Source organism: Molossus molossus, unplaced genomic scaffold (genome assembly GCF_014108415.1).
Source record: "Molossus molossus isolate mMolMol1 unplaced genomic scaffold, mMolMol1.p scaffold_m16_p_1, whole genome shotgun sequence".
Taxonomy (NCBI): Eukaryota; Metazoa; Chordata; class Mammalia; order Chiroptera; family Molossidae; genus Molossus; species Molossus molossus.
The window spans coordinates 109,909,868-109,921,920 of record NW_023425344.1 but is presented as its reverse complement, the minus strand read 5'-3'; the positions used below and the strand labels follow the sequence as shown (position 1 = coordinate 109,921,920).

Below are 12,053 nucleotides of genomic sequence, written 5' to 3'. Positions count from 1 at the left end.
GCTGGCAGGAGATGACTGGGCACTCCACAAAGCAGAAAAAAAGAGAAGAATAGTGGACTGAATAGCAAGGACTATATACTTTATCAGAGAACAATATGTAAATACTTGAGAACAAGTCTCTACCATGCAGGCTAGGGATTATCAACTCATTAATTTTCACAAACTACATGAAAGAATAACAATAACATACACTTGCATGGTCCTGTAGTACTCATATACTATCTAGAAAAGAACTTCAAAAATCAACTTATTTGTAAGTTTAGAAGAGAAAAACACTGTTCATACTTTTGAAATTTAACTACATTTCTACCGAGTCAATAGCTCTTTTGACTTCTGCTTCTTCCAGGCAAAGGATAATTCAGACTAACCATATCTAACAGATAGCTATTAAGAAATGTACAAGGTAAACTTCTCATTCGATCAGTCACCTCTCTTTCTTTCCCTTTCTCACTGTTTGGCCTTACAGTATCCAGACTGTGGTCAATTGATCTTTCTAAGAAGAAAGATAATAAACTCTGTCATTTGTTTTTGCTTTGTTTTAGAAGTACTATTTGCTTTATGCTACAGAAATTTTTATATAAAGATCAATCCTTCTCAAGCCAAGGTTCTTCTCCTTTCTGTCAGATGTTAATACAGAAATACATAAAACTTCCATAAAACCACACACATGTACATACTTTCATAAAACCAACACAAATAAACTTATTTTCAAACCTGCTTCTTTTTCTATTTCTGCCACCCTTTTAAAAAGATCCTTATTGAGGTTTATTTTATATACTATCAAATGCACCCATTTTAAATGTATAATTCAATTTTTTTAAGTAAATGTAAAGAATTGTACAACCATCACCTCAATTCAGTTTTACATAATTTCATTACCACACAAAGATTCCTTATGCCAATCTGTAGTCAATCCATGTACCTAGCTCCAAACCCAGGTAACCACTAATCTACTATCTTTCTCTACACATTTGTCTTTTCTAGACATTTCATATAAATGGAATCACACAATATATACAATGTTAATGTCTGACTTCTTTCACTTACTATGATTCTGAGGTTCACCAATGTTGAAGTATGTATCAGTTCATTACCTTCATTGCTGAATAATACTCCATTGCATGAATATATTGTTTTTCTATTTACCAGTGGATAGACATTTAAATAGTTTTTACCTTTTAGATATTATGAATAATGCTCCTATGAATATTTATGTTCAAGCATTTGTACGGACATGTTTTCATTCCATTCTTGGGTTGTACAGTAAGTTTATGCAAAACTTTTTAAAAGACTACCAAATTGTTTTCCAAGGAGGCCAAACCATTTTGACATTCTCACTTGCAAAGTACACAAGTTCCCGTTTCTCACATCCTTACTAGCTAAATAAAATTATAAAGTATTAAATTTCTATATGTGGTCTAGAGAAATTTGGGAACAAAGCACCTAATCATCCCATTTGAGACCTTTCTTTAGGTCACACAGGAGCTTTGGAACATGAAAGATGAAAGAAAATTCATAGTCTAAAACCTCCTCCAAGACCCCTTTCCTGCTAGCACTTGGTACTGTTCTACCCTCAACTTCCAATGCTTGGGACCCAACCTTCCCTGTCTAATCTTAACCTTTAAGGAAAGGGACCCAAAGTCCACCCAGAGTGATTCTGCCTGACATATCCTCAATACTAGCCCATGAGATCTTGTATACCCATCAGACTAGGAGACTAAAATATCTAAGCTCTAGGAATAATTTGTTGGAAACAAAAACAATCTGGATCTACCTCAGTTACAGAGACCTCTGATGGGCCTCAGAACAGCTTCCTTTCTACTGGTTGAGAGCATACATGCATGCTTATATACAAGTAACAATTAAGTTGCTTAGAGGAATTGCTTATATTTTATGTCTAATGTCATTACTCTAGTGAAATTATCACTATCGATAATTAAAACGCAAATTAATTTTTCTCCAAGTCTTATACTCAGATAACACAGCTGGTTCTTCCAATAACATAGTCAGTGTTATAAGAATTGTCAGTATAACCTACTCACAATTTGAACTTTATAGAACTGGCCCTGGCCGGTGCTACTCAGTAGTTAGAGACTCGTTCTGAGCACTAAAGGGTCATAGGTTTAATTCCTAGTCAGGGCACATACCCAGGTTCTGGGTTTAATCCTTGGTTGGGGTGCATATGGGAGGCAGCCAATGGATGTTTCTCTCTCTCTCCCTCTCCCCTTTCCTCTCTCTAGAATCAAAGAAAAACAAACAAACAATAAAACCCAACCATATCCTCATATCCTTGGGTGAGGATTTTAAAAAAAGGAAAGACATGTATAGAATCGTTCTTAAAGAGAATCGATACTAGTAATATTTTTATTAAAGTTTCTGAACATATCTAGAGCAAACTGATAACACAGACAGGAATATACAAATGGACACCCTTTAATCATGCTTGCCTCTTGCTTTTAATTTACATAGTAAGTAGGTTGAAATAGGTCTGCTGACACCTACAAGTTAATTGTTCCAAGAGCTTTAATAACTACAAAATGTAATTTGAATTATCACCTTCAGACATGTTTTCCTCCACTTTATATTTCTTTGGAGGCAAATTTCTTTTCTTAATTGATTATAGAGAGACAGGAAAGGAGAGGGAGAAATAGAAATATCAATGAGAGAGAACATCGACTGGCTACCTCCAGCATGCCCCCCACTAGGGATTTGGCCCACAACCTGGACATGTGCCCTGACCGGGAATCGAACCTGTGACCTCTTGGTGCATGAGTCAACGCTCAACCACTGAGCCCCAAGAACTGGGCTGGAGGCAAATTTCAATGCACAGCATATGAAACAAAATGCACAGCTTTTGAAAGCAAATTATGACAATATAAATATTATTTTAGTTTAGAACTTATAAAATGCCATTTTAGAATACTATTTTTCACATACAGAAAATATATATGCCAAAATTATTTTATGGTTGAACAAAAAAATAATTTGCGTTGTTTTATTTAAAAATATATTCTTTATATTGTTGTAATTTCCTGCTTTTATTAAAGATAATAAGGTACTAATGCATCAGTTTTTGTTTTGTTTTGTTTTTTTCACCAATGTGAGTTAAAAATACAGTCCTACGCCCTGGTCGGTTTGGCTCAGTGGTTAGAGGCGTTGGCCTGTGGTCCAGAGACACGCGGGTCTGGTTCCTGCTAAAGGTGCGTACCCCGGTTGCAGTTTGTCCCCAGCCCTGGTTGGTTGTATGGGTGGCAGCGACTCGATGTATCTCTTTCACATTGATGTTTCTCTCTCTCTCTCTCTTCCTCTCTCTCCCTCCTACTCTATCTGAACAAAAAAATGGAAAATAATGTCCTCAGGTGAGGATAAAAAAAAAATGTAATCCTACAATTAATCATTAGGTACTTCCCTATCTCTGGGTTCACCTCAGCTATACAATCTGCCCTCTCAAAAGTCATATACTGCTTATTAAAAAAAAACACAGACTTAGAGGATTAGACTGGACCTCTTCACATGTATTTTAATGATGAAACTGAACACCTATCCAATCACTACAAACAAACTCAGAATCAGAAGTGCTAGCTTCAAGGTCTAGCATTACCACTCACTTTGTAACCTTGAAGAATTTAACAGTCATGATCCTCAATTTCCTTATTTGTAAAATAGTATTATATCATTCATAGGATTTTAGAGGGGAGCAACATGACATAGACTGTAGAAATGTAATTAAGTGCACAATGGCATAAAGAATTTGCACAAACCTTCTGAAGTTCATCCAATAACAGATTTTTCACATGTGGCACTGAGGCTAGATGTGTATTTACTCTGACAGTTGTGAATGATGGCGGGTGTGACAAGTGATTTAACAGAGTTTCAAACTTCCTTTCTGCTTTTTCTTTACCAAAAGCTGATACAATCTGAAAAGAAGAGAACAAGTTACTGTTTCGATTTCATTGTATTAATTAAAAATATTAAGCAGAATATGCATATACCTTTGTTCCATCTTATAAACATCTTTCAGCAGTTGTTCACCTCCATTTCATTTTGCTCTACTGTTTATGTTAGTAACACTCAAGGAATGCCAATACTACTTCACAGGGTTCTTAGTTTTAACAGTGGTAATAAACACCTAACAAAATGCCTTATGTAAAGAGAAAACTATTGCCTCAACTTCAAAGCATTATTAACATTTTGAACATGTTAATATCTACTATATGGATAAACATAGTAGATATTAACATGTTCAAAATGTTAATATCTACTATGTTTATCCATATAAATTCAGAATATCATTCTACTTACTTATAATGCATTAACTGTTGTATCACTTCTGTAGAGCTATTTACTTGCTAACCTCGTATCCTAGAGAAAATTGGTTATTAATCTTTTAAAACACCAAAATTTGAATAAATAACACTGATACCATCATCCAAAGATCCCACATGACATCAGCTTTTTAAGTGTTATTGGTAAACATAACAGATACCGTCCAAGAGCTGGGTAGCAAAGATATGTGTCAGAAATGAAGTAACAGATTCAAGCAACAAAGTTCCCTTGCATTAACTGAAGCTTTTTCAAGACACCCATTTCTCCATTTTTGTCATCTTTGACTATACACTGCCTCACAGAATCTTTATAAACCACTTGCCAGAATACAAATCTGCCAGCCTAAGAGTAATGGTACTTTCTCAAGGCTTATTTTAAAAAGAAACCCAAAAAACTGAATATTCCTTTACCGTTGGTGCTTTTTACAAAGAAATTTTATTTTTATTTTTTTTATTGATTTTAGAGAGAGAGGAAGGGAGAGGGAGAGAGAAACAGAAACATTGATGAGAGAGAACATCAACTGACTGCCTCCTGCATGCCCCCCAGTGGGGATCGGGCCCACAACCTGGGCATGTGCCCTGTCTGGGAATCAAACCAGCGACCTGTTGGTGCATGAGTCAATGCTCAACCACTGAGCCACACTGGCCAGGCTACAAAGAAATTTTGTTTTCTTTTTGTGAAATCATAGTTAGTGGGTTTGAAGCAAAGGTGGTGTCAAAAAAGGTATCTGCATCTTCTTTTATGAAAAATGTTGACCATTTTCAAAATTGCTGATAAACACAATGCTGAATGCCTCCACTTCTCTTACTATGTTCCTTATAGTTTAAGTTCTTTGAAATGAGAGAATATTTTCTCACTGTCCAGCCTCTTAACATAATAGTTGGAAATAAAGTATAGAAATCAAATCTAAAGGTCATGGCTTCAGTAACATTTCAAAAACAAATAACATTCAAGTGGCTTTATTCCTAAGATTTGGAAAATATGAAACTGCCTAGAGAAATTACAAATCTGTACCTTTTTAGCTTGATTTCAGTATTGTTATTTGAAAGCTGGGTCAATTTGGGTCAGTACATGATTCTTTGCACTGTTCTCTGACATCAGAGCTGGTCAGAGAGGAGGAAATCTCTACCAAAAGAGATTCGAGGAGCGAGATGTAAAGTTCTGCACATCATCTAGCACAAGGAGTGGCATTTAAGAGGCAATCAACAAATCATAGCATCTCCCACCTGAGCGCCAGAGCAAGCGCTCTAGGATCAGGCGTGTGTCCTCCAACAGGACAAATTCTCCAGGACAGGTGGGCTTTTCTTGTTCATCTTTGTAAGCTCGTCAGTGCCACTGCCAGGTTCATAACCGCTTTTCCCCTCCCCTCGTTCCCTTTTCTAAGTGTTAGAATATAGCTCATTTACCCTTTCTCTCGGAAAGCATTAATTAAATACCCGAGGGCAGATATTGGCATTTCTTACACTCGGGAAGACAAGTAGTATGAAACAAGGACTGTAAAGATTAAGTTTCCTTCCAGATTTTTGTCTATTTCTCTAGGGTGTGGAAATATTTGAATGTTTGCAAATATCCTTTAACATGTTTATCTGACCTACCTCCTTATTCATAAAGCCCTCTTTAAGATAGTTTTCAACCTCAAGTCGCAAAGATATTTTAGGGAAAATAGACATTTTTCCTATTGCCAAGGGAAACGCTGAACACGATGGTTTTTCTCTTGCCGAATTACAGCGGCCAGCGTATGGGCAATGAATGCCACCCACAGCGTGCAGGCACCGCCGAAAGCACAGAAGTCGTGCCGCTCAGACGCGGTAAATTCCAAGAGCGAAGGGACATCCAGACTTGTCCAGCGCAGTAGTGTGCCTCCGCTTCCGCGCCTCCGCCACAGCCGTCCTCGGCCCCGCCTTAGGGACGCTCGCGAAGTCGCTGTGCGGTAATGCCACGCACGTTGCACTGAAAAGGCACAAGGAGCGAATCCTTACGAACTGGACACGTCACCGGCTCAGTGGCACCCAACCTTAAGGCCCAATTTTCAAACCAGAGTCCCCACTTTCTCGGCAGAAAGCGCTTCCAGATCGCGTCACTTCCGGCGACGCGGCCCACCCCCGCCCTCCCCGCCGACCAATCCGCGGCTGGAAACTGCTGTACGTCACGCCGCCGGAGTTCCCGAGCTCCGCGAGTGGCGCAGCCACGTGCCGAGGGCCGGTGCGGGTGGGGGAGGGGTTAAGGACCGGGTTTTCCCAGGGAGCAAACAGATCCAGCCCTGGGCCAGGCGGCTCGGAGGGCGCGGGGCTGAGGGAAATGGGGAAATGGGGAAATGGCATGGAATGAGTCGAAGACTTTAGTGCCCTGAATCTGTGACAGGTCCGGTAGTTCCGTGCTAGATGACCTCCAAAGAAAGGATGAAGTCAAAGTTTATTTGGACCTATCAGCACCCTTTGATTTCGTGAAATGACTTTTTCAGGCATACAGGCCTGACTTCAGTTGTGAGTCAACATTATTGAGATTTTCTAAAGCTGGGTTAATGGATACTTAGGTGAAACTTAAAAATCCATAGATAATATAATTAGTTGATTTATACTTTAAAGCTCGAAAGACCTTTGGCATAATCTTTTAATGCTACAGTTGAGGAAAAAGATTCGAAGAGAGAAGGCGCCTAATAAAAGTCACTGAACCATTTTGCGATTGATTGGAAAACTAAAAATAATTCTTCTGCCTCAGTGGTTTGTTGTTGTTGCTTTTTTTTGCAGTTACTTTTCATTATTAATACATAACTGTAGGAAAGAGTTTATGCTTGGGTCATTTTCTTTCTTGTTCTCACCACTAACATTTTAAAAAGTATAAAAGCTACTTGCTATGATACATCAGCCAGGTTCTGTAAAAATCTATTTTAATGCCCTGGCTGGTTTTGCTCAGCGGTTAGAGCATCAGTCTGTGGTCCAGGGAGATTAGGGTTCAGTTCCCATAGCGCATATGTTGGTTGCAGTTTGTCCCTGGCCCTGGTTGGTCCTGCGGGTGACAGCCACTCGATGTGTCCCTTTCACGTCAATGTTTTTCTTTCTCCTTTCCTCTCTCTCTCCCTCCCACCCTATCTGAACAAAAAATGGAAAAATGTCCTCGGGTGAGAATAAAAAATAAAATAAACTATTTTAACTTATAGCCATTGTGCTACACAACAACCTTGCAAGGGGGTTATCATTAGCTCTCTTACACACGAGTGAAAAAAAAAAAAGACTACAAGACTACAGAGTCTGAAATAACTCTCCACAGCATCACAATTAGTGAGAAAGTCAGGATACTGATTATAGCCACCTGGCTTCTAAAGCTAATGCTTACTCTTTCCACCATGACATACTTCTCCAATAAGTTCATGGGATTGTTCCATGTTTAAATCATCTGCAAATGATTAGGAAAAATGTCTAGACTAGGCATTTCCAAAGGAATCTTTGCAGTCTCAACATCGTGGTGACCATAGCACCAATAATGGTTGGAATCAGGAATTAGGAGCTAAGGGATAGGGAGGAACAAATTGATCTAGATTGTAAACTCAGAGAGCATAGTGCCTTTACCATACCACTTCATACTCGGTACCTAACAGATAATTGGCACTCAAGTACTGAATGACCAGATAAATAGATCGACATCTGTGTGAACTAGGGGGGAAAATGCTGATAAAGTACATATTTGCTGTAAATTAGTTCAGCACATGTGACCAGACATTACTGTGTTGACCATTATGCTAATGAAGAGGCTTTTCGGTGTTCTAAGGTTGGGTCCAAGGAAATATATTACAAACCTGAAATTGGCATTGTGAATACATATTGTTTAAGCAAAGAAATACCCCTATAAGAATTTAGGTGGTTGTTCTCAGAGGCCCCTAATATGGGAGGGGGACAAAAAAAATCTTGGATGTAATCTTACAGTCTTAAGTCTGTTTGCAATACTCCAAATCTTAACCTTACAAAAACAAACAAAAACCCAGAAAACCAAAAAACAAACCCACAAACCCAACTATTCCTCAATAATTTCATAACAAGGCATGAGGGGATTAGGAAAAAATAAGTCTAGAAAGCCTGGAAATCTATCAATCTCAGCTCATCTGGAGACTGATCAACTAGGCTAAAGTCACAGTGAACATTATCTTAAAGGTTTTGTTCTGATTTTTTTTTTTTTTTTTTTTTTAAGGGTCTTAAGTTTCATTCCTAGTTGGCAGAACATGCTGTCCCTGGGTTTTTGGTTCAAGCAATGTAATTTATCTTAGTTAACTGAGTACTAAATTGAATAAAATTCCAGCTATAGCCAGTTCTTCCAACTACTATATGATGTTAATTTATAATAGTTTATTCTAAGGACTATTAGAGAGGATATAAGATTTATTGATTTTTAATTCCCTAGTTGGCTGGCTGATGTGGCTCAGTGGACTAAGCATCATCCCATGAACAGTTCAATTCCTGGTTAGGACACATTCCTGGGTTTCAGGACCAATCCCCAGTAGGGGGCTTGCATGAGGTAGCTGATCAATGTTTCTCTCTCACATCCACGTTTCTATCTCTCTCCCTTCCTTTCTAAAAAAAATAAAAGCAGCCCTGGCCAGTTTTGCTCAGCGGTTAGAGCATCTTTCCGTGAACCAGAGAGTCCGGGGTTCGGTTCCCACTAAGGGCACGTACCTTGGTTGTAGTTATTTCCAATGAACAGTTCAGAAGATCCACCTTTATGAAATTTTTCTTATTTCATGAATTCAAGATATATTTACATTCAAATTATAACAATTCCATAGAACAGTGTTACCTCCTCTGGATCAATGGCTACATTGAAACTATTTTTTTTTATCCTCACCCCAGGACACTTTTCCATTTTTTGTTCAGATAGAGTGGGAGGGAGAGAGGGGGGGGGGAGAAACATCCATGTGAAAGGGACACATTGAGTGGCTGCCTCCTGCATGACCAACCAGGGCCGGGGACAAACTGCAACCGAGGTACATGCCCTTAGTGGAAACCGAACCCAGGTCTCTCTGGACCGCAGGCTGACGCTCTAACCACTGAGCCAAACCGGCCAGGGCGAAACTAGTTTTTAAGTGATGTTTTAAGAAAAAAATCACAAATGTTAAAAATGCTACATTTAAAAAGCACATTACTCAAAATTCTCTAGTTTGATTAAATTCTTTACGGGTATTCCTACTACAATTTATATAACTGATACATATATACAATATGAACATGTATTTTTTTTCTAACAGATCAATAGTTATGGTACATCAGCATGATTTCTATTTAAGTAATCCATAATATAGTCTGATTAATCATAGTTGTTTTTCAGTTAACTAGTTTTCTTTCCTTCCAGTTAGTAAAAACTTACAATTTTTAAATCTACCAATAAGTTTTTTTAATGTGAAAAATTATTTGTAAAATATTAGAACAGTCTTGTCATGATAAATTGCAGAAAACATAAGAGTAAATTAGAAGTTGATAACAAAAGTTTCATACATTTCAAACTAGTAGAACCAAAAAAAAATCACCAGTGTTCTTCAAATATATTCATTCCAGCTAATTAAAAGTGAACGAACAATTCAGATGTACTGTCTCATTAGACCACCATAAAAATTTTTCAGAAATATATAGGTTTAATGGTTTTTGTGCTTCAAGCTCTGCAAAAAAATGCTTTTTTTCAGATACTGTTTCTTAGGAATCTGAAAGCCAGAGAAAAATAATGTAGTTTATAGAAAAGTGTAACAATTGAAGCTAAATTACAAAATCTAAAGTTAACTGTTTAATAAAATGAGGACTACAAGTGTTCCTTTAATTCTCTATTAACACAAACACAAAAGCACTTACATTTATGGGTCAATGCATGGTTATGAAAATTAAGCTAATTTGCATAGGCTCAGTAAACACCTTTTCCTCTATATGGGAGGTTAAAAATTGCTTTTATTATTATTTTTTTTTTTTTTATCCTCACCCGAGGACATTTTTTGTTCAGATAGAGTGGGAGGGAGAGAGAGGAAGAGAGAGAGAGAGAAACATCGACATGAAGGGACACATCGAGTGGCTGCCACCCGCACAACCAACCAGGGCCAGGGACAAACTGCAACCGAGGTACGTGCCCTTAGCGGGAACCGAACCCGGGTCTCTCTGTACCACAGGCCGACGCTTTAACCGCTGAGCCAAACCGGCCAGGGCTGCTTTTAATATTAGAAAGTTGGAGCACATTATCCCACATATTAGGCTTAAAGGGTCTTTGAATCGTAACACTGGGAAGATGTGCGTCATCAGAACAAAAAGTTATGTTTACACTTTACCCCAGTCTATTAAGTGTGCAATAGCATTATATAATGCAAAAAAAAAAAAAAAAAAAGACAATGTACCTTAAGTAAAAAACACTTTATTGCTAAAAAATACTACCCATTAATGATCTGAGTCTAAATGAACGTGTAATCGTTTTGCTGGTGGAGGGTCTAGTAAAAAAACAGCAATTACTGTGATGAACAGTAAAGCAAAGAGCAATAACGCGAGGCTATGCCTATCTTTGGCGTATTAAAAGGACTTAGTGCTAGGGGTAAAATCTACCACCTGAACAAAGTCCATATAGTCTTTTCAATTAAGTTCGCTCTTTCAGTTGGTTTCAGGGTAATTAGTTACTTTCGATCCTAGGCTGTGAAACGTCTGTATTTGTGAGACTCTAACCATGAAAGAGAAAATGAAATTTAACCAATTATGTAGCGAAATGGTTTATACATTAACTCAGACTTCTTAGTTAACTGAGCAATAAACTGAATTCCAGCTGCAGCCAATTCTTCCAAGTATTCTCTGAAATCAGCTTATAATAGTTTCTGCTAAGTTATGTTCGGTATACCCATTTTCATTCCCTAGTTCGACTGTTATTTTTCCCCCATGAAATCTGTTTCTCTTTTACGACTATTTTTTTTCCCCATGAAATTTGTTTCTGTTTTGCTTCAAGTACAGCACTGGTAGCTTTTCCTTCTATTTTGTTGAACTGGAGAGACCACTGAGATTACATTTTCATTAAAGGACGTTATTTCCAAGTAACACGTCAGAAAATGTTATTTTCTTATTTGGCGGACTTGGGATCCACAAAAAAACCAAAGGCGTGGCCAAATTGGGAGCCCTTAAGTTAATCACAAAACCGAACTCGACGGCTGCAGGCAGGCCCTGGATCCTCTCCCAGTCAACTCCACGCAGAATTAAGAATCAAGGCGGAACCCCAAGCAGCCTGGCAGGTAGGTCAGTTGAGAGGCACTTCCCACTTGTGCGCAGCGAAAGGGCAGCCAAAGGAGGCAGCGCCGACAAACTGCAGTCCGCCCCGGGGTCCGGAGGTCAGGGAGCACCTGCCAGGCGGCAGAGACTCGAGAAGGAGCTCGCGGCACGAGCCCAAACAGGGATAAAACACTCAACGCGGGAATCCCCCGACTCCCACGCACAACGCCCCTCCATCTCCACGACCGGCCGCTCGGAGTCCGCACACCGGAAACGACACCGGAGGAAGCGCCACGTCGAAGTCGTGGGTTGACGTAAGCGCGACTACGTCAGGTGCCGTTCTTCCGGCGATGGGGTCTGGTTAAGGATTTGGTGGGAAGGTGGGTTCAGACCAAAGGGACTACGGGTCGGCGTTGGGCTCAGTGGGCTCGAAACAAAGGACTATCCGGTAGGGACTCGGCGCGGCGCCTTCGGGCCGTTGGCCGAGCGGCCGATCGACCGTCCCCTCGCCCGTGCCCT

General features: G+C 39.2%; 1 protein-coding gene across 2 annotated transcripts in view; it reads right to left on the bottom strand.

The window, feature by feature from the left end:
- Positions 1-6,367, bottom strand: part of NSUN6 (NOP2/Sun RNA methyltransferase 6) — a 75,694-nt gene extending 69,327 nt beyond the window's left edge. Inside the window, exons 1-2 of one of the 2 annotated variants that reach the window (XM_036253894.1) lie at positions 5,922-6,367; positions 3,762-3,917 (exon numbers count right to left, since the gene is read on the bottom strand). In XM_036253894.1, the coding sequence (XP_036109787.1) occupies positions 3,762-3,917; positions 5,922-5,996 (231 nt within the window). In that variant the 5' untranslated portion in view covers positions 5,997-6,367. The remainder of the gene's footprint in view (positions 1-3,761; positions 3,918-5,921) is intronic. The other variant, XM_036253904.1, reaches the window with a different exon arrangement.
- Between the last annotated feature and the right edge of the window lie 5,686 nt (positions 6,368-12,053).